The sequence below is a fragment of the Cyprinus carpio genome, chromosome A6, assembly GCF_018340385.1.
Source record: "Cyprinus carpio isolate SPL01 chromosome A6, ASM1834038v1, whole genome shotgun sequence".
NCBI lineage: Eukaryota > Metazoa > Chordata > Actinopteri > Cypriniformes > Cyprinidae > Cyprinus > Cyprinus carpio.
In genome coordinates, this window is record NC_056577.1 from 28,762,091 (window position 1) to 28,785,264 (window position 23,174).

At 34.0% G+C, this 23,174-nt stretch overlaps 2 protein-coding genes across 3 annotated transcripts; one reads left to right on the top strand and one right to left on the bottom strand.

Moving 5' to 3' along the window:
- Positions 1–1,124: 1,124 nt before the first annotated feature.
- Positions 1,125–4,269, bottom strand: LOC109091599 (agouti-signaling protein-like). 2 transcript variants are annotated; one of them, XM_042758891.1, is made up of 4 exons: positions 4,210–4,269; positions 3,304–3,477; positions 3,050–3,102; positions 1,125–2,292 (listed from the first exon to the last, which is right to left on the bottom strand). In XM_042758891.1, exons 2-4 carry the CDS (start codon positions 3,461–3,463, stop codon positions 2,128–2,130), a joined length of 378 nt encoding a protein of 125 aa, XP_042614825.1. In that variant the 5' UTR covers positions 3,464–3,477; positions 4,210–4,269; the 3' UTR covers positions 1,125–2,127. The 2 variants fall into 2 exon arrangements, with proteins under 2 accessions (XP_042614825.1, XP_018960926.1); XM_019105381.2 differs by having other exon boundaries at positions 4,087–4,263.
- Positions 4,270–11,056: 6,787 nt separating this feature from the next.
- Positions 11,057–20,102, top strand: LOC109091593 (eukaryotic translation initiation factor 2 subunit 2-like). The gene is made up of 9 exons (XM_042758888.1): positions 11,057–11,214; positions 12,272–12,446; positions 15,301–15,407; positions 15,549–15,678; positions 15,745–15,845; positions 16,873–17,021; positions 17,294–17,350; positions 18,358–18,443; positions 19,440–20,102. Exons 1-9 carry the CDS (start codon positions 11,200–11,202, stop codon positions 19,613–19,615), a joined length of 996 nt encoding a protein of 331 aa, XP_042614822.1. The 5' UTR covers positions 11,057–11,199; the 3' UTR covers positions 19,616–20,102.
- The last annotated feature ends 3,072 nt before the right edge of the window (positions 20,103–23,174 follow it).

Genomic DNA, 23,174 nt, shown 5'->3' on the forward strand with positions numbered 1-23,174 from the left:
ACTTTGATCTTGCTTTGCATAATCAGTTGTCTTTAAAGCAAGACATTTTAACTGAGACCTTTTGGGATGCTATACTCAGTTGGTGTGCCATGCTTAACTTCAGTTAAAATTTACACAGCATTTTTATATATATATTTTTCTTTATGCATGCAGTTTTATGACTTCATTAAATTACAGACTACATGTAGAAATTGTTTATATCAACGGCTTTAGAATTAGTTCACTTGGTAGTCACAGAATGTGACCGATATGGAAAAAAAGGGGTATGCACTGAAGTACTCAAAATACACCTTTTTTTTCTTGATGTTGATTTGAATAATTATAATAATAATAAAAAAAAAAACTCATGGATATGTTATGTCAACTTCCCAAAGATGCATGTGTACATGTACAAGCAATAATAATAAGTACTATAATAAAGTTTTTTGTTTTTTATTTTTTATTATAAAGTTAATTTAAGGTATAGCCTACGTCTATCAGTTCCCTTTAAATCTCAAAGTATTGTTTCTGTCATGGGGCCTGCTGTTTCCATTAAAGAATATTACAATGGTTTGCCTTAACCCTATCATGCAGTGAAATCACTCATTGGATGATTTTTGAGAAAGCACTTCACCATAAGTAAGCTTTAGAAGAATGTATATATATATATATATATATATATATATATATATATATATATATATATATATATATATATATATATATATATACATACACACACACACACACACACACACACACGTCTGGTTTACTCTCCTTGTCTCACTGGCTTAATGTTTTTTTTTCTATCGCCCTACACCTAAACCTACCCCTCAGAGAAAACTTTATGCATTTTTACATTCTCAAAAAATAAAAATAAAGGCATTCTGTATGACTTATAAGCTTGTTTCCCCATGGAGACCTCAGTTTAGGTCCCCAAGGTGACACGAGTCGATTCGCTGTGTATTCAGGTTTAAGTCCCCACCGGGATAGAAATAACATGTACACACACACACACACACACACACACACACACACACACAGAGAGAGAGAGAGAGAGAGAGAGAGAGAGAGAGAGAGACATTATTTCGATAACATTTATAAACAATAAACTAAAGCTTGTTTAATTATGTTGGTTTAAAATCTTTAAAGGGAATATTTTGGGTAGACTAATTCTGTCCTCCAAACTAAAAGATCAGAACTCAGTCAAGTTGTAACATGATTTTTGCAAGTGGTCAAAAAAAGCTAGTAAGAGCATTTTCATAAATCAGAATTCAGCAGACAAATTACACGTATAAATCTTTATTATTTGAATCATATGTTAATGTTATAAAATGTTATTTTTGAATTTGTACAATTAAAAGCGCCACATTCTGCAACGTTTCTCCCGCGTTTTTAAATCTGAAACTGGTCTTGATTCATTCATGTTTGAATCAATAATAATGATAGACATTGCATCTACAATTTTCTGTACATTAATTTACAGAAACGTATTTTTTTTTTAAATCGTTCCAATAACTACTCATTTAGTTCGTCTTTCAACCCAAACATTCCCCATTCATTTAAAACAATCACCATTACATCCAAAGCCATCACCAAATTATACACAGGCCTACATAAATTCGCCAAAACTGTTTTTGCTTTTTTTGTAAAATAATCTTATTAGATAAGCTCTTGGATTCTGTGGTTTTAAGTACATATTTATTTCTGTTTTACTTGTTGTTGAGAGTCTTGGCGGTTTTATTGTAAACACCGACAGCAACTGGTTGTCATGGTGATTTCCCCCCTTTTTTTTGTTTTTGTTTTCTTCTCTATAGCAGCTCAAACATTACAGGTCAGAACCGGATGCTTTAACGTTTTTTTTCTCCCCATAAAGTGCTTACAACGTAAAGTTAAAATTCTTTTCATTAATATGAACATTTTAAAATAGATTTATAATTAAATGAAAATTGGTTTGAAGTATTTTGGTAATCACCGAGGTGGCTCTCCCTTATTCCCGAGCGCTTCTGACTGTCGGTAGCTATATCTGGTCAGGAAATCTCCGATTATATGATGGAGCGCACTAATACTCGGTTTCATAATCCCACAGGGTTTTTATAAAAGATGCCGTTATATTCGGGACAGTCCCGGCATCCTCCATGCGGGTGTTCAGCAGTTCGGGTAACCCATGCGGCAGTAGCAGACGGTCTTGAACAGGCGGCAGTGGCAGAAGGCGCACTGATCGCAGCACACCGCGTTCGGCGTCTTGCAGCTGCTCCAGAGCGGGACGCAGTTCGGCGGCGGCGGAGGTCTCTTCACACGGCTGCTGAATTTCTGAAACATACCAAATGAAGGTTTACGTTCATATGAGGTTCTTTAGCTTCTGGCACTTTATAGCCTATGTGTTATTAAAAATAACAAAATAAACACGAACTAATTCATTATTTATTGCGAAAATGTTTAAAAGTTTAGCATGAATTACGAGTTTAGCACCCTTGTTAAGTTCCTGCCGCTACTTGGTTACCAAGGAGACAAAAGTGCCAGAGAAGAGCCTGACGCGTGATGTGAGCAGAAACAGATCCTACGCTAAATATCACGTAATATCCGATCAATTTTGTCCTATTTTAAAAGTGGGGAAATGTTAATTGTGTAAAATGCAAGCTATGGAATTAGCAAAACAAAGGAGCATACCATATTAAATCAAAAAAATATCTAAAATGTAATTTCCGCCACAGAATGCTGTACTTAACCCAAAACAGCCATTTAAAATCTATAAAAATATTTTAATAGCCTAAACATATATCTATAATTCCCTTAATATAATAAATAAATTATTAATTTTATCATCTTTAACTTAAAATATGTTAATATTGATACAAGCCTATAGACTGAATAAAATATGTGGAACAGTTTTCCGCCTTTTTATTTTTTTTTTATTATCAGCATATTCGTTTTAAACATAATTTAAATTACCATAAACTAAATTAAACACCCTAACTGAAATATCTTTGTGATTTTGCAGCTTCTCATGTGTGGAACAAATGTATTAAAGCGGTAGCCATAAATGAATATGACATCTAACTTTACAAACCTTTTTTGGTTTCTTTTCCATTTTCTTGCTCTTCTTGGGTGTTTTTGAAAGCCCTGATAACAGAAAACAAATATCAAGTTTATTCAAGTTTCTATTAGTAACATCTAGAAGTGTACAATGGAGAATGATACTGATATGAATTATTAAGAAAGAAAAACTTAGCACTTGGCTGGAAGTTTCTGTTAACCATTTTTAAGCAATTTCCTTTTACTGTTCATGATTAAGAATCATCATCATTTAGTTTCTCGCCTTACCGACTATGAGCACAGAAGGTGCATCTGTTTGGTTATTTGCTTGTAAGCTGATGGTTGTTTGGTTGGATCTGTATTGTTCCTCAATAATCATGTGTGTGTGTACCATAACACAGCAGGCTAAACAGAGCAGCACACAGCACAGCAACAATGACGGATTCATATTAAGACTTCACCCTGCACGAGACAATAGTTTCAAACACAAACATCAAACAAAAAGCTGCAGATTTAGTAATAATCACACACATACACATACAGAAGTAGCCATACATTTCGGTGCAAAACTGGATGTTCAAACTTTAAAGGCTTTTCCATTTTAAACCCCTAAACAAACAAACAAAGTGAGAAAAGAAAAAAGAAAACAATAGACAGAACTAGCCTTTATGAATTAGCTTTAAGAGGTCAACTTTATCCAAACTGGAGCTCAAATCATTGTGAAAATTTGCAGAAATAAGAAATGAAACAAACATAAGCATAAAACATTCCTTTATGTCATCGTACACAAAATACACATCCAAAATACATCTATCAGAGCAATTTAAAGCTAGTTAAAATTATAACCTCTAGATTTTGCGCAAAACCACTTCTCCGACTGGCAATGGAGTCATTTTTAGTAGTAGGCCAAATAGCACGTACCAAGAAAACAAGAATGACTGTTAAGTTCAATATTAATTCCAACGGTCAAGAAAAAATCGCCCACAAATGACTTACAAGTTCACAAGTAAAGCTACAGTTCCAGTTTACAGTATTTCTAGTGGCATTTGATCATAATTCATCATGTCTCACCATGTTCAACCTCCTGTTTCTGACAATCTCGTGTTTTCTTTATATCCTCTTTCAGGGTGCATTCAAAAGCGAAACTACCCATGGTAATCTTCAGGAGTCGTTGTTGGGAATTTACAAACTGACCTGTCCTGGTGAGTATTGGGGCCCCCTGTTTTCCCTTTGTGTTGCTGGCTTGAGATATTCTTCGCTGCTCCTGTTGTGAGTGTGAGAGAGATGTGTGAGAGAGTTTTTTGTGGGGGGGATTTTGAAGGGGGGGAAATGTTGTAAAATTAAGCAGGGGCGGATCCACACGCCCAGACGGGACAGAGGGAGAGAGACAGACATGAAAAAATAGAAAGGGTAAAGGATAAGTATGTGTACGAAGAGATAGCAAGAGTGTTGCCCGAAAACATATTTAAACATTTCACACTTAAAAATGTACGAATGGATGTCAGAAACACACTTTTGTCAGTAGATATACAGTTCAAATGAAAGCTTTTGTCACCGTCCAGACATTAATGGAACATGTTCAATGTGAAGAACTACCCTAATCTAAATCATCAAACAACACTTGCACAAAAAAGGTTCAGAAAAGCACAGATGCCACATGCTTTGATATTTTGTTACCTAATGCAACGACATTCAGATATAAAGTCTGCAAACACTTTTTAGGGACACAGTGTGTGTTTGTGAGAGAAAACCCTGAGAGTTATTTCTGAACAATATTCACACACAAACACACACACACACACACACACACACACACACGATAGCCTGTTTTTGATTTGTGACTTAAATGTCATCAGATCCGATGCAGGCACATGACATAATCAATAATTACACACAGAAAACAACAAGAATTGACTTTGTTTTCCTCTCAGGGCAAGGTATGATTGTTACAAGATAATCTGAACAAATTTTCAAAAGAACATGCATTTGGATCTTTATTTGATATGGATCTGTTGCATGCATGCTTTTTTTTTTATCTGATTTAATACAATGTTACGCTTAAGGCATTTCATTACACCTTCAACCACAGTTTCAGTACAGCTGCACAATATCAAGAGACTAAATGAAAAGACACGTTTAAAGTGGAAAGGAACATTTTGACCAGCAGATGACGCTATAATTACTTTTCTGAGCCCTGAAGTATGTCCAGTGAATTTAAAATCACATTTGGCCATTAGGAAACCTATTTTGTCTTTAGAGTTACATTTTGAAATTACTTCTGACCTTTGAAGCAAAAGCTCATAACAAAATCATGTACTGGTAAACATTGTTTTCCAAAGAAAAGGCCCAGATGTTACAAATAGATTCAGTGTGAACTGATGGTGTGCGATAAACACAGAAATGAACAATAGAAAAGCCCACCCACAGATACAATACTGCTTTATGCATATCAATAAATAGGATGGAATGAATGTGAAATATTAATTTTACTACATTTTCTATAAAATTCCACTCACAGAAAAAAGGGCGGTGTCATTTCAAAAGGTAATAATATGCAGTGTTCGGGGTAACTCGAGTTATGTAAATAGATAATTCTGACTAGTGACTAGTGAAGTGGCACATTACTTTTTAATTTACATACGTGTAAATACGTGACACCAGTTACTTTGTGTTCCCATTTATTGACTGATCTCTCCAATGCTGAGAGAAATCAGGAGTAAGTGCAGAGGCGTTGTGTGCGCTGTGAAAACTAGCTAGACGAAATGTGAACATGCATTTTGCTCATCTAATTTGGACAAATACAGATTCAGTATTCTCCAAAATGAATAAAAACAGTGAAATGCAAATTTAGAATATGACACAAACCTGCAATGTATTTAATCCCATTTTATTTACCAATGTCTTTGTTGCTGACATTCGATGATCCAATTTATCCATACTAATAAGCAAAAATGACTTTAGATAAACATACTGTAACATCTGAGTTATGGCTGCACAGCTGAAGGGTTTGTTTGAGCTGCACAATCTACTGTACAGACGCGAATCTACATTTCCTTCAGCCTGAGACTTACTGTATTCATTTCAATTTTGCTGTCAAAGGCTTTTACCTTTGCCAAAAATAGAACATTTTATATTAAAAAACAAAGAAGTAATCTCAGCCTGGATGAGAAAAATTAATGCAAAATTAACGTGTCACATTACTTTCTATAAAAGGTAACTAGTTACTTTTTTAGGGAGTAAAGCAATATTGTAATGCATTACTTTTAAAAGTAACTTTCCCCAACACTGCTAATATGCCTTTAATGTACTAATATGTAACATTTAAGGTTAAATAAGGTACAAAGGTGTACATTTTAGCTTTTGTACATACTGCCCCGGTGTCAGCTTTGTGTCTTTTCTTCTGCGAGTGAACATTTTATTGTTGAGTATATCCCATTTTCCTAAACACTGTCACATTACGGAAGTAAGGTTGCGTATGTTATTTTATGTTGACTTTAAAGTGACAAATCAAATCTGTAAAAATGCTTCAAAGAAACAATCATGTCAGTCTTGATTTTTCCTTGTTTTCTGGCTGGCTCAATGGCCAGAGTATTCAAGTATATTGGGTAATTACATCCATTGTTTGCTCATCTGGCTGCTGCCAGAGACTTGGGTAATGATTGTAAAATGAAAGCCATGGAAGTGGAAAAGCCAACTGAGTGAGTGCCGAACATTGCTCTCAAGGGATTTGGGAAACCTTTGAATTGTCCGGAATGAAGACATGCCATAAGGCTGGTTTGACAGGGTCTGGACAAGCTAAGAAAGCATGTGTTTCTTAGTCACTTATTTTCTGTCATTAACACCAGCTTTGTCTTCTGGGCTGCTCCAGCTTTAATGCTCCCCCATGAGAATTCATAATGGCGAAAATCCACCAGATGTGTTGTACAAAAGCATAACCACAAAAGCTGAACCCAAACAACTCAACAATGATTCTAATAGGAGAAAAAACATGAAAGTTAAATGTTTTCACCATCTTGTACAGATGACTTAAATTACACTGTAGCATGATCATGTTTTGGATCCTCCAGATTGTAAGACTTTTACGATCTATGAGCTAAAAATTTACACTGAAAACAATTTTCATTTCTTGAAAGAAACAAACTTGAACGAAAATATATATTTTTTATTTTTTATTTTATATTTTAAAAATATTTATTTTTATTTGTACATTTATTTTATTTCAGCTAGTTGTCAAGGCAACATTTCTCATTTTAACTTAGTTTATCTAGATGTACTAAAAACACTTAAGCTAAAACAGAAATAAAAAAGAATGAAAACTATATAGATATAAAAAAAGAAAAATGACAAAAACACAACAAAATTACTAGAACCGAAACATAAAATATAAAAAGAGTATTCTAATTAGTAATAAAAACTATAATAGTATCTCCAAAATACTGAGTATTATCCTATTATTGCTTAAAACAAGAAAACAGTTTGCTAATGGTTTATAAAAAAAATGCTAATTAAAAATATATTATCTGAAAACAAGTCTTATTATCATATGCAGTCTTGCCTCTCAATTAAATATGTTTCAATATATTATAAAAATGTAAAACACACTTTTCTATAAAATGAAAATGCATGGTGATCACTGGGTAGCAAGTGATTTTGCTTTTTTTTATTTCATTTTATTTTATTGAGAAAGATCAGGCTTTGAACTGATTCTCTTGTCTCACTATGTAAGTCACGAATGTCTCATATTTTATAAGCTCGTGCTAAATTGCTAAGGTAATAAACTGGTTGTATAGTCAGTTTGATTAAGTTAAAGCTAAAAAAAAGCTAAAAAAAGTTATATAAAAAATGATATTATAAATTTATCATTCTCTTCCTCCCAAGAACAATAGTTTGGAGCACATGGTAACAACTGAAGTCTGTTACAAGTCAGTTAAACATGCAGTGATTTAATATAAACAAATTTTCAGCACAGGATCCTGCATATTTTAACGTATTTCCAGCATTTGCTTTTCCTAATATTTTGTTGTCTGTAACACTTAAAATTATTCTTTTTTTGTCCTTTATTAAGGTGATTTTGGCTGCATATTTAATCTTAGATTATCACATATGTTACTGTTCTGAGATTACAACTAGAGATCAGAATTTATATTTATAATTTGACGGAACATTTAAAGGGTAGCTGAATCATTTCATCATTATGAGCTCTTTTCTTTATGCAGAATTCATTATGAACATGTTTAAAGAGAGTTTTTTAAAGACATTTTGATCAATAGAATTTTTTGTTAATTTTAATTATTTAATTTAATTAAAAATGCTATATTCAGAAAATGTGCTTTGCACATGTATGATATTGAAATCCAATTTAATATAAAACTAGAAATATTCTAATATAAAATATTTATATTTCAGTTTTACTCTTCTGTGAAATTAGGGTCCAAGTGTTTCAAACAATGAATCACAAAATTTGACATTTTTAATGAGTGAAAATTTGATTGTTGATATGATAAAAAAAAAAATGTTTTAGTTTATATTTTGTCAATGTGTTTTTAGTTTTGTTGGTCGCATATTCTCACTGAAACATCTTTTATCTTTTGTATATCCTATGTTATCTAAAAGAAAACAAGTAAAAAGTATTTTTGCAAAATCTCATATTTCAGTGAGAATATGTGACTTACAAAGCTAAAAACACATTGACAAAATCTAAAATGAAATGTTGTTTATTATGTTGCTTATTTCATCTATTACGACAATAAAATTTTAATTTATTAAAAATGTCAAAGTTTGCGATTTATTGTTTGATACACTTGGAACTTGATTTTGAAATGTGAGATTTGGAAAAAGGCTTTTAAAGTGTTTTCTTTTATAACGTAAGATTATACATTTCTGAAAATGAAGTGAAGTATATGAAACAGAAATGTCCACATCACAGAAAAGACAGTATATTTTGTGATGAGTGATTCTACAGTACATGTGTTTCCATTTTCAACATAGTTGAAGCTATTATGTCGTTTGGGTCGAGAAACCTTTGATTTCAACATCTTACATTTAGTTTCAAAGCCTTATTGCGATTCAGTTTCAGAAATCACAGAACAATATGTCTCTGAGATCAATGGAAAACTGCCTGGCATGTGAATAAGTGCCCACAGACGCTAAATAGCAGCACTGTTCACTATCTGTCAAATCTGTCTACCTGATTTAAGGTTTTGCAGACTTCTCGCTGTTCTCCGAAGCCCATGACACTCTGTATATTTTCAGCTTCACCATTGCTAATGCTATACATATAAACTTGAAATGGGCCTGTAATGAAAATAAGACATCTTGGCATATGTGTTTTGATTAGTAATGTGTATATGTTCTTTTTCTAGTCTAAAAGCAAGGCTCAGTCTCTACGAGAACTAAAGTAACAAAGATTTATTACATTAAAAATGCATTTGTAATTTTACAACTCTCAAAAGCAGTAATGTCAAATTTGTGAAGCCATTAGCTGAATGTATAATACACGTTCAAATAAGGTCCCCATGTAACGTTCATGATAAGCTATGAAAATACATCAAATTAAGAGCGAGCGAGAGAGAGAGAGAGAGAGAGAGAGAGAGAGAGAGCAAGAGAGAGAGAGAGAGAGTCAAAGAGAAGGAATAAGACATTTTTTTACCTTCTGCACATATTGGATTTTCTTGTCCGGATTTCTCTTCCCTCCCATGCTCAGAAAGCATAAACTACTTATTTCCTATAAGCAGATTTACACATGAATAAATTTTCTTTCACTTCACTTCACGGCTTGTGGTAAGAGTGCAACAGCTCTTTTACTGAAAATCGAACTGCACTGAGCAAATATAGAATGGAGAATGCATAGATTAGCAGTGTTCCACCCCTTAGGTAAATGATACATACCCTGAAAACACTCCTGATCCACTGCTGGCCTCCAGTAGCATGTATACTGTCTGTGATCAGGGGCGTTGGACTGGGGGTAAAACCAGTACTGATTAGCAGGGCCCCAAAGGAAGAGGGGGCCCTTGAAAAGTCTGGAATATATTTTTTTTTACCTGGATATTTTCAGGGGAGGGGGTGGGGGCGACTGCCTATGCCATCAGGACTGCCTATGCATATAGGGCCCGGGATCATGTGCAACGCCCCTGTCTGTGATTTATTACATAGACCATGACTAGCTGTGGCTCTTGAGAAACAAACCTTAAAGTCTTTAAACTGTACAACCCAATCCATACATTAAACAACCTGTTATATGACTTATTATAGCAATTTAAATATCCTTAAATGTTAGAAGGCTCTCACTGCACACGATGACCTCAAGGATCAGGAAACATTTCAGTTCAAACAGGTGTTTAGGAAAGTACTGTGATGTTTTTTGTTGCTAACTATTTTTGGAGAGATAGTAAGTCAAACTGACCATTTAACTCTCTACTCCATACGGCAAATAACATTGTTATGAAAAAGCAGACCAGAAAGGAGGAAGCAGGAAAGGGTTTTAGCTGTCTGGGAGCCAGACATCCCGCTGCAATTTTAAACAGATTACAGGAATAAAATGGTTCACAAGCTAGTATGAACAATAAAGAAAAAAGCACCAGGTTTGGTTTATCTCTGAAGGAAGGGTTTGAGAATATTATAGCGTAGATTTAAAGAATGTGAGGGCAAGTAAAATCCTTTAGAGTCATGAGGTTTTAACCTCCTCGAGCCATGCGGATTAGAAACCAATTTGAGCATCATTTCCAAAGATTTATTGTGTCACATAAGAATCTTTCTTCCAGTACATCTGTTTGTTGTACATCTTAAGGTTCTGTCAGCACAAAGGGCTTTGGTTCATGAGCTTTAATAATCTGATCAAACATATGGAGGGACCGGAGAGTTCTGTGATCCCTGTCAGTGCTTGCTGAGATGCATGACATGTTTTGTGCCACAGTGTATTAGTTAAATGTGATAATATTAAAGTTTGAGACACATTGAGTAACAAAGGTTGAAATAAAAATTGTCCATAGTCTCCCCTACGTAGTTTTGCAGACCAGAACTACAACAACGATCATGCAATGCGGCCAGCCCAATCTATCGCGCATGCGCACAGAGCCCCGCCCGGCCTGTCGCTAGCATCGCGCATATCGAGAAAGGGTCTTCGTTAGGAACAGCGTGTAATAACGTTTATAATTTCTTCCCGCGTTTTTAAAATAAGTCGAAACCATGTCGGGAGACGAGGTTAGTAAACAATCGTTGTTTAGTAAGATTATCTGTTAATATGGATTTATTTAGACAGTCAAAAGAGAAGGACAGTTGGGCCTACTAGTAAAGGCTGTGAGGAAACACATGTGCACAGCTCGTCGTTTCTAGACCTTTTTGTCATTTGTCAGCTAGTTATATAGCAAGCAAACAGCTTTTGTTTCTTTGAACATTTACCATGGTAATACCATGGTTGTTTGAACGTTGCAAAGACGTGTTATTTTGGACGAGTACCATGGTACTACTTTGATTATTTGGACCGGGACCATGCTATGACCATGTTTTGGGGCATTTACTGTGGTATTACCATGTTTTACACACACACACACACACACACACACACACACACACACACACACACACACACACACACACACACACATATATATATATATATAGCAGATGTACCTTGGTAATGCTGTTTCTGTGGTACTACCATGGTTTCTTTGGACATTTTCTATTCTGCTTTTTGACACATAACATGGCATTAACGTTACCATTGTGTTCTTAAAGAATCATGTAAATAGATTATTTAATAAAGCAGTATCCCTTACAAAACGTACCCCAAAGTAGTAAAGTGCCATGCTATTCTTGGAGTAACATGTAAATACCATGGTACATACATTTCAGCACCATGGTATATGTCAAAGTACTGTAGAATTACCATGTCATACCTGTCCACAGAAGCTTCTACGTCATGTGATTCTTTCATGATAACATTTAAACTGTTTTATGAATGCTTTAAGAGATGCTGTAAATGAAATCTTGAGTTCATGTACTCCAGATAATTGATCTAATCTTGTTGTGCAATCCAAAATTCGGACCAAATGCTCCAGCATTTTGTGATTTTGAAACTAGTCATGGTTTACATTATCTTATAGAGAGCTTTAGTATGATCATTGATTAGGAGGATTAGTTGTGGCTAGTCTCATTAGTCGATGAATGCTTGCATGCTTCATTTTGACCTTTCTGATGTCTGTTGACAGCCTCTGTTCAATGTCATCTCATTATTAAACTCACGCTGTGGTCCTTTCAGATGATATTTGATCCCACTATGACCAAGAAGAAGAAGAAAAAGAAGAAGCCTTTCATGCTGGAGGAAGATGGAGGAGAGGGAGATGAAGGCCAACAGCTGGAAATAAAAGAGACCGAGGCTGATGGGGCCGAGGAGAAAGAGTTAGATCTTGATGAAGATGAGGGGAGGAAGAAAGGTAAAGCACATCACAATTGTGTTCTGCATTAGTGTTGCCGCTTTTTGATTGCCTAGTTAAATAGCTGTAGCAATATTGAGTAGAGAACACAAAGCCAGCATGCCTGGCCAGAGAATGTCCAATTTTCCTCAGTTTTTCCTACCAGCCATTATAATTCATATACTAGGCGTATAACACACACACACACACACAAACACACAAACATATATATATATAAAATCTCAATGCATATTTGATCTTGAACAACAGCTTAAAGGCAGTTTTAAGTGACCATTAAATAAGTTCTCAATGTATTTAGGATAATAGCAAATTACCCTGAAAGTGAACTTGGATGTTTTTTTTTGTACAAAATCAAGGTGTTTTTCACAAAATGTTTTTTTTTTTTTTTTTTTTTTTGAATAAGTATATAAATTATATTTTTGAGTTTTAGTGGCAGTTTGAAAAAAAAAAAAAACTAAGATTACGAGATTAAAGTCGAAATATTACAGAGAATAAGGTCGAAATGTTTCGAGAATAAAGTCGAAATGTTTCGAGAATTTAAATAGTAGAAATTAAAGTTATATTATTTTTAGAGTAGGCCTTTATTGTACATGTAAATGTCCCGGATTGAGAGCACCAGGAGAAATTGTAGTCCACCAGGATTGATTTGAATATTGTTGCGTCCGAGCAATTTTTATTAACAGACTGAACAGGAACAACATTTTATCTTAACATCAGCTCACACACCCAATAGACATTCCTTCGGGGGGTGCTGTAGCTCTCTTATTTAACGTTTTTTTTTTTAATACACTACAAATATATGTGGGATTATAAGCAGAAATCATACCATGTGCCATACTCGCGGGGACAGTATGCTTGGAAAAAATATTTCATATCTTCCATTGCATTCATTATTTGTAGTGAGCCAGCCACCCAATAGCAATTAGATTCGTGCTTTTGATAGACCTACTTTTAATGTCTCAGCTTTCAAAATCAGTTTTATAGCGAAACACAAATTGTGTGTCTTACAATAATGTGTTTTTCAAGCTCTTTAATGATCAGATATCGATATCACTGTATTTATGTGAAACAATTCATTAAATTAAACTGTTTTCTTTGTGAAAATTCCAAATATGTGAAAATGTATTCTTGTAATATTTCAACTTTAATCTCTTAATATTTTGATTTTAATCTCGTTATATTTCGACTTTATTCTCAAAACTTTTCGACTTGAATCTCGTAACATTTCGACTTTATTCTTGAAATATTTTAAGTTTAATCTCGTAACATTTCGACTTTATTCTCGTAACATTTCGACTTTATTCTCAAAATATTTTGTCTTTATTCTCGTAGTTTTACGAATTTATTCTCAAAATATTTCGACTTAAATCCCGTAACATATCAACTTTATTCTCGTAATATTTCGACTTTATTCTCGTAATATTTCGACTTTAATCTCGTAACATTTCGACTTTATTCTCGAAATATTTTGACTTTATTCTCGTAACATTTCGACTTTATTCTTGAAATATTTTGACTTTATTCTCGTAGTTTTACGAATTTATTCTCGAAATATTTCGACTTAAATCCCGTAACATATCGACTTTATTCTTGTAATATTTCGACTTTAATCTCGTAATATTTCTACTTTATTCTCGAAATATTTTGACTTTATTCTCGTAATATTACGACTTTATTCACGTAACATTTCGACTTTATTCTTGGAATATTTTGACTTTATTCTCGTAATATTTCTACTTTATTCTCTAAATATTTTGACTTTATTCTCGTAATATTTCTACTTTATTCTCGAAATATTTTGACTTTATTCTCGAAATATTTTGACTTTATTCTCGAAATATTTTGACTTTATTCTCGAAATATTTTGACTTTATTCTCGAAACATTTCGACTTTATTCTCGTAACATTTCGACTTTATTCTCGAAATATTACGACCTTAGTCTCATAATCTTAGATTTTTTTTTTTTCAACGTGGCACTAAAACGCAGTCGTGCAATGCATAGTAATTAAACAGCAATCTTTGCATGTGAAACGACACAAAAATTCTACAAATCTGTGTTTTTGAAATAATTCACACTAAATTTTGCAGAAAAACTGAATTTTCTGGCTTAAGTCATGTAATGGCCAAGGTAAAAAAAAAAGAAAAGAAAAAAACGCATTAAGAGCTAGGGCTGTGCAATTAATCGACATCCATCGTAATAAAATCATGGTGAGAGCATGTGCATCTTCTAAACTGCAGAACGTATGATTTCTCACAGTTGGAGCGGTGCGAGCATTTTCAAGGAGTTGAGCTTTGAGAGCTGTTTACATGTTGGGCACATTAAAGTTATGCATGTTAAAAATTCTAGTTTGGATGTGTATTTCATTATGAATTGCCTTTGTTTAAATGTTCATTAAAATAACACTGTATTGTTATTTTGGGCATTCGCAAAAAAGGTTTGCATCTTTCCAACTGTAATTGCGTGTTATATTATGATTGTTATTTGAGAGACTTTTCAGTCTGGGCTGTTTTTTTTTTTATTGTTTTGATGTTTACCTATATTGTTTTGTCTGTTCTAGAGACGTTACAGCTTTTCTATATATATATATATATATATATATATATATATATATATATATATATATATATATATATATATATATATATATATATATAATATATATATATATGTGTATTGTTCAAATGTTCGATTTTGCATCAACAATGAAATATAGAATATATTAATAAATATTTATTGCAAAAATCCAATATATTTACCAGCTCTTCTTTACAGACTGAATGTTTATTGAAATGTAAAATATAATCCAAAAAGTTTGGCTTGTTGTGTTTGATTTTATTTTGGTGATGTTCCAGAAACATCAGATGATCTGGATGACTTAAACTTCTTTAACCAGAAGAAAAAGAAAAAGAAGTCGAAAAAAGAGAAGATTTTTGATGCCGAGCTTGAAGAAGGAATGAAGGTCAGTCGATTGTTTGCACATGTATAGTTGTTAAACTCTGGATTGTTTTCATAGCACAATGAAATATGTTTTGACAATGAAAGCGTTTGGTCTATTCAGCACTGACAGCAATTGTATTAAATAAATTGCAAAATTCCAAAGGAGCTGAAGATCGAAACGGAGCCATCAGAGACACAAGAGGAGGATGACTTAATGCTGCCCATGAGGAAGAAGAAAACAAGAAAAGTTAAAGATTTTCAAGAGGAGACAGACAGTCAAAGCAAATATGATGGTAATTTTTCTGTAAATAATTATAACGTAATGTTAGCAGTCTAATTCTGTGCTGTTTGTGTGAAAGGTGTCGAAGATGAAGACAGTAAAAACATTGATGACATCACATTCAGCACACAGATGGGCCCTGCCTGGGCAGGATCGGAGAGAGATTACACATATGATGAGGTAAACGGGAACATTTATTACTAAACATGCGGTGCAGAACATATGCACTTGTTTCAGGTGATAACTTGATAAAAGGCCAGAAACTGCTGCCATCTGGTGCAATTGTTTGCAGAACAGCTTTTCTTTCTCTTTTCTGAAACCTGTTTGGAATCATTACAGCTGGTGTCAAGATGATATTTATTAGATGTATGAAGTTAGTTCTCGTCAAGTTCACACAGGTGTAGTTCATCACATAAACTGTGGATATGTTCCGGTAACACTTGACAATCAGAATGTCTCTCAGTACTTATACATGATGTCTTCATTTTAAACAATAGCTTATACATGCATATCTGTGTGTGCTTTTATTTTGTTTGTTTTTTAACATACATGGCAGTGGTTTTGCTATTTTATAGGGATGCACCAATAATTTTGGCTGATAACCGAGAAGTGGTCCGATTAATCTAAATCTGATATTTTATATAAGTTTTGAGAGCCGGATTACAAAAGTCTCGCCATTAAAAGCCATGTCCAAAACACTTAAACATAAATCAAACAACTACAGGATAGCAGCCTAGTTTGAACCAGGGTAAGGTTTAAAATTAAAAACCTTACAAATAAATAAAATAATGCTTAAATAAAACAAAAAAAGCTATTGGACAATATTACTTGCGTGTAGAGAATCAAAATGCATGTGCGATGGATAAAATGAAATAGATTCCACACAGACAATAAAGAAATGTTTTAATTAAACCATGAAAATGAAATGAGATGAAAATAAGATAAAATAAAAGTGGTGGTCATTATTAATGCATCAATGATTTTGAAAAAGAAACTTAATACCACTGTTTCAAATATCAGCGTTGCTATTTTAGCTGAATAAACACCAGTATGGTGATATCTGGTACATCCCTAGGTTGATCCCCTTGAAAACTTCAAACTAAATAATCTTTGTAGTGTCTTAATTTTAGTTTGTACCATTATGTTCCTTAGATAATGGCTGTTTGCATCTGTTCTTATTATTATTGATAATATCACCTTGTTTTAGCTTTTGAATAGAGTCTTTAACATCATGCGGGAAAAAAATCCAGACATGGTCGCAGGAGAGAAGAGAAAGTTTGTGATGAAGCCGCCTCAGGTTGTCAGGGTCGGCACAAAGAAGACCTCCTTCGTAAACTTCACAGACATCTGCAAACTGTAAGTCTGAGATTGATATTGTCAAGCTGTTTTATAGAGCCGTAATGAAACTCTTCATTTTCTTGAGTTGACTTTGCTCTAAAGAACTGGAAAGTTCTTGCATTTCTGAATGATCACTCCTCATTACACCCGTAAAATAAATCTAAATTGTTGGGCATTTTGGTATCTGGCAACAAATAATTAAATCATGTATTTGTACACACAACCTTTATTTTGTAGGGTTCTTTACCTTACCTTACCTTCCTTTTTTTTTTTCTTTTTTTTTTTTCTAGTTTGCATCGACAACCAAAACATCTCTTGGCTTTTTTGCTGGCAGAGTTGGGCACAAGGTAAGTTTATTTTTATGAGATCTGTTTGATAAACTTGATATGCTTGTTATCTAGCATACAATTAACAAGTAACTAGTTTTCAGCACCTAAAATGTTTTTTTTGCCACTTCTACCTCCAGCAATCTCAAAAATGTGATCTGATGAAGTGATGTTTAATTTATTGCAGTAAATATTATTAAATAGTTATTGCAAAAATGTTTTGGAATGACAATTTTTTTTTTTTTGAAATAGTATTAATTAACACAGATGACGTTTTAGCATCTCTTAACTGTTTTCTGAAAATGAAATACTTAATTTTGGCCTTTTTTGTGCCTGGTTGGTGGAAAGAGCCTGTAGTGATCTTCTGTCCATATAATCTGTAAGTCAACTATTATTTTGTTTTATGGGCAGCAACACTCAACCAATAGTTGTTTTTCTTCATCAGATGATTATTAACCTTGCATAAAAATCGTCTCCATGTCTGGCAAGCTCTGGGTTTATTTTTCCAGCGTCTCTGCGACTGAACCCTTCACCAGAACACTTTGTTTCCACTTTTTGCTGGAGGCATTTCACATAATGTCAGAGAGAAACCTGAATCAGTTGAGAAAAGCATTGCTGCTCTAGAGGGAGAGACTGACCCTGTGATGCTTTCAGAAGGCATTATTAAAAGATAAGCAGGCTGATTTCAGTGCTCGACACTCATTCCAGCACCTCATTGTGTTCATCCACATGAATCTCAGAAGACACATGAAAGGAAACCGATCGATTTTGCCTCCTGGACATTAACAGATGACTTTTGAAAGGGATCAGTCTTATACATGAGCAGAATTCTTGAAGCTTGAAGCAGGAACTTTGCAATTAGGAAAGAATATAGAAATTAATTGGTGGTGTTTCTCTAAAATTAAAGTACTGAAATGTTTCTATATATATATATATATATATATATATATATATATATATATATATGTATATGTGTGTATGTATGTATGTATTTTTAGAGATGCACTTACCACTGTTTTACTTTTCAGCGGGTCCATAGATGGAAACAATCAGCTCGTCATCAAAGGCAGATTCCAGCAGAAACAGATAGAGAATGTCTTAAGAAGATACATAAGTGAGTGTTTATTTAACTGGTGAATTAAAAAAAAAAATGATGTTAAACAGTATTTATGCTGTTTATTTATTTATGCAGATTTAAATGGCATAAGGGGTTCACTGAATAATAAAATAATAATTTTCATACTATCGTATATGTAGAATTATAATTAGGGGTGCACATACGTTTTTCAGCCTGGTTCTCAAAAGAGCATCTGGAGATTTGGATTGGTCCTCACACCGCGCACAGTGTGTCCCATTAAATATAATTTAATTAAATTAAACAAATTTTTGTAATTTTCAAACCTAAAATCAGCAAGCTTTTATTTTGGTGGGTTGCCGGAAAGTAATTATATGCGCTGCCGGGTTTGGTGCTGCTGATTGAAGAGCTTCAGTGAATGAAATGTCACACTTTTGTATTGTGCTTTGAAAACAGCAGCAGACTTTATGCTTTCAGTTCGAACAGAAATCTTATACAATATTACAGTTTGTCGATCTAAAATTGTAATTGTGCATTAACAGCTGTCAAACATGTCGGTACTCAAATGAGCACTTTGGTACTCTGAACTTATTTACACAGCGCAATTTTTATTTTGGTCACGCATGCGCACCTGCATACTACTTATGTGCTCCTCTGATAATAATATTATTTTATATATATATATATATATATATATATATATATACATACACACACACACACACACACACACACACACACACACACACAATTTTTAACAAGATACATATATCCTAAAAGTTATATACATATCTAAAAATAATGTGTGTATCTTCAGTATAACATATTGTTTGGTATTATATTTTATTACATACATGCCATCAAGCACATGTATAATATATGATTACTCTATATCACCTATAGCATATTAATAGGCTTATTGCCAGAATTTCAATATGCATCCCAAGTATATTTATTTACTAATATTGCGTAGTTATTAATATGCATTACATGGGGGAAAAAACCTATTCTAAGCAATGTGTTTTTGTCTTGCAGAGGAGTATGTGACATGCCACACGTGTCGGTCTCCTGAAACAATCTTGCAGAAGGACACGCGTCTGTATTTCCTGCAGTGTGAGACGTGTCACTCCCGCTGCTCCGTCGCCAGCATCAAGACCGGATTCCAGGCTGTGACGGGCAAGAGAGCGCAGATGCGTGCCAAAGCCAACTAACGCCTGTCCCTCCACCATCACACGCCTTACACGGCCCGTCTGAGCACCTGTACTCCACCACCAAACTCAACAAATCCACTCACGCAGGTTACTACTCAATCTGTTCTGGAAGTCTGAAATATAGCACCGAGTTCTCGGTCATCTCAAATGCATCATTTAATTTCAGCTCCTTAGAGCTCTGAAATCGCCTATGCACACGAAGAGAGTGCTGATTTGTTCGGTCTGGCTGTGGAACAGAGAGAGCGCAGAGCCTGGAGGATTTTATGAATGAACTGTTGGCAGAGTTTGTTGTTGCTGTATTACCTTCAGAAAAACAATTGAAATAAAATGCATACCAGCTGGGAAACACATGCAGTGTATGTTTCTGGGAAGATGTATTGCTTTACATTTAGGGAGTTTGAATGTGATTGAGAAATGAGTGTTAATGGGTCTGAAATGTACTGTATGATTATGTGAACAGACAATAATATAATATCTCTTAAAAGAACGGTAAGAGTGTTTTTTTTTTGTTTTTTTTTTAAAGAAAAATTCAATATCCAGTTTGTACTTTTTCAGAATTGAAAATAATTAGTTTGCTCATTGCTCATTTTTTCTGCAACTGAGGAAAATTATCTCATCTCAAAGTGAGGATTAAAAATGTTGCAAATTTTGTTACAATTATGTCCTCCATATTATACAAATATTTGGGAAAAAGTAATTTTAAGGCTTTTAAGTCACTTTGTCATCCAAAAATTTAAAAAAGAGAAGAGAATTGTAAATTATTGTTTTTGCACCATATACAGCTGTTTCAGGGTTAAAAAGTAATTTTAGGGCATTTTAATCACTTTGTCATCTAAAAATCTTTTTAAAGAGCTGGTTATATAGTATTTTAAAGTGTCCTAATATTGTGTTGGAGTCCAAAACAACAGGTTTAAATGCATCCAAGTTCAGAAAACATTGTAATTTCTCAGAATATACATTTAATATTAGAATTATTTTTCAATGATTCAAAGATCCCCTCCCTTCCATACTCTGCTCTGATTGGTCAGCTGGCCAAGTCTGTTGTGATTGGTCTTTTCGTGTACAACGCGTGTCGGAAACGAAACTCCCATTACCATAATATATTTATTTTTTTTGCTCTGGAGGGTTAAAAACAAAAGAAAAATAGTGTCGATATTACCTTATCAATTCGAGACCTAGTCCGAGGATGATACCGATGCGGTAGCTCAACCGGAAACTCCACTGCATGCTCGACTTGATCGGGTGGCATGTCATGCGTTTCTCGGTGGTAAATTTAAACTTTGTATGTGGTGCTTTACGTGATGTGATAGCACTATTGCATTCATTATTATTATAATTTATTTAAGGTGCACACAGTTGTGGAAACTGTGTTAGAATGCCCAGTGAGGCTGAAAACACTATCTAGCGGAAGAGTTTTTTTGTGCAGGTCAGAGTGTTAATATTTTTCGGGCAGGCGGGGATTATGCAAATGTGTTCCCTTGTAAGTAAATAGGTAAATTTTTCTCAGTATATTTTCTGTTTTTCCACAGTATTCCACCAGCAAAGGCTAGTTTTTCTCTAAAACAGTCAGTCTACTTTAAAAAGTTATTATAGAACGTTAACAGATTACAGTAACATTAAGTGGTATTAGGGGTGTTTTATATTTCAAATGAAATTGCCTAGAACTGATAATTACCCTAAAAATGTGAGAAAAAAAAAAAAAACTATTATTCATAGCCTTTATTGTGCATCAGTCCAAATGAATCCAGTCTTTGCCTGTTTGAGCTCTGTAGAGCCTCAAAATCCCACTGACATAAATCTAGGAATGTTATTCTGACACCCGGCATTCCAGTGTATTCCTATACATGTGATACTCTAACCCAAATACCCTCAGCGCCGTGGGCCTCTTTCTGTAAACCAACACACTTGTTTATGCGACTGCTCAAAGAATGACTGCTGAATGAGAGTTTGATGTGTCAGTCAATCTTCATGGAGCAAAACACATTGGTAAAAAGTAAATATGAAATGTGACTCTCATCAGTGAGCACAATGCAAACAGATCCATATTTTGCACCACATGTTGAGGGATGGGGCCTTTTCTCCTCATGTTCAGGAGAAGGCACTGGCACCAGTAAAATTGCAAAATTGCTTCCTAATGCAAGTTCCTTATTAACTGGCATCTGTTGCTGTACCTGGCTATTTTCAGTTTTTGCGAGGTAAAGTAGTTCCATCCATACGGCATATGCGTTTTGGCAGTGATTAAAGGCAATACCAGCTCCAGGGATGAGAAGGAGAGTCATAGCAGCAGCTTCTGGTTAACATCCTACATCACTCACTTATAAGGTGACATGGGGATGAATAATGAGCAGGGTTTCTTGACTGACCTGGACATGGCTGTCTCTGCTGCATGGGAGGAAATGTGTTGGAGCGCAATAAAAGTAAACGCTGTCTGGCTAATATGCACAAAGCTGAAGTTGCCACCATAGCTGAAGTCAAAACGTTTTAGTGGAATTTAGTTGTTTATTTGTTGCTAAATGTTTGAGTTTTGACATGCTTAACTGATTTAGAAATTTCTCTGCATTATGGCATTATCTTTAATTATAGGGGGTGTTATGTCTTACAGCCTGAATGATAGATACTGTAAATCACATGCACAACCAGAATCCTAACACCTTGCATGTATCCTTAAATAACTCATGTCTTAATAACATTATTTCTTCCTCTTAATTCAGAGTTGCATAGCCAGCCATTATATTAAGACTTATATTAAGACTTAAAAATTATTTCATCATGTGCTCATGTCATTCCGAACCTGTATGACTTTTATGGAGGTCCATTTCCACCACCAAAAAACAAAACAAAACGGGTAATTGTGACTTTTTTTTTTATCTCATGATTCAGACTTTTTTCTTGCAGTTTTATAAACTTGCAATTCTGTGAAAAAGTTTTTTTTCCTCACAATAAGTTTCCTCGCAATTATGACCCCCCCCCCCCCCACTCAAAATTCTGGGTTTACATGTCACAATTCACCTTTTTTTGTAAAAGGTAATTGTGACTTTATCTCACAATTTTGACTTCGGAATTGCAAGTTGCAATTCTGAGTTTATCTCAAAATTCAAACTTTGTTCTTAGAATTGCAAAATATAAACACACTTTGAGAAAAAAGTCAGAATTTTGATATAAAATCAATTCTGAGAACAAAAGACCTGAGTTTGCTTTTATATTCTTTTTATTTATTTATTTAGTTTTTATTTTTTTGCTGAGGTGGAAACCAGCTTCCACACTTTTCTTTTGCGAAACAAAATAAGTTTTTTTATAAGCAGACTAAATTGATTGAAGTCATACGTCTCTGAAAAAGTATGTAGTTTTAACCAGTAGGTCCAATTATGACATTCTGATTAAACATGGTCAAATAAAAAAGAAAATAAACATATGCAATGCATGGATGAATTGTTCACAATAAGCTCTTTAACATGCATTTAGAAAATAGATTCAGGCCTACTTTAAAAAAGTTCAACTTTACTACTAACTTTACAAACTGTATCGACAACTGTTGGCAATTGTGGTTTTCTTGTAAATG

Bases quoted from the DNA above. Each gene is read 5' to 3' on its own strand.
- LOC109091599 (XM_042758891.1), bottom strand. From the start codon at position 3,463: ATGAATCCGTCATTGTTGCTGTGCTGTGTGCTGCTCTGTTTAGCCTGC. The intron at 3,103-3,303 runs GTAAGGCGAGAA...TTCTGTTATCAG, and splicing joins ACCTTCTGTGCTCATAGTCG to GGCTTTCAAAAACACCCAAG. The intron at 2,293-3,049 runs GTTTGTAAAGTT...GGTATGTTTCAG, and splicing joins TGGAAAAGAAACCAAAAAAG to AAATTCAGCAGCCGTGTGAA.
- LOC109091593 (XM_042758888.1), top strand. The intron at 15,846-16,872 runs GTAAACGGGAAC...ACCTTGTTTTAG, and splicing joins GAGATTACACATATGATGAG to CTTTTGAATAGAGTCTTTAA. The intron at 17,351-18,357 runs GTAAGTTTATTT...TTTACTTTTCAG, and splicing joins CTGGCAGAGTTGGGCACAAG to CGGGTCCATAGATGGAAACA.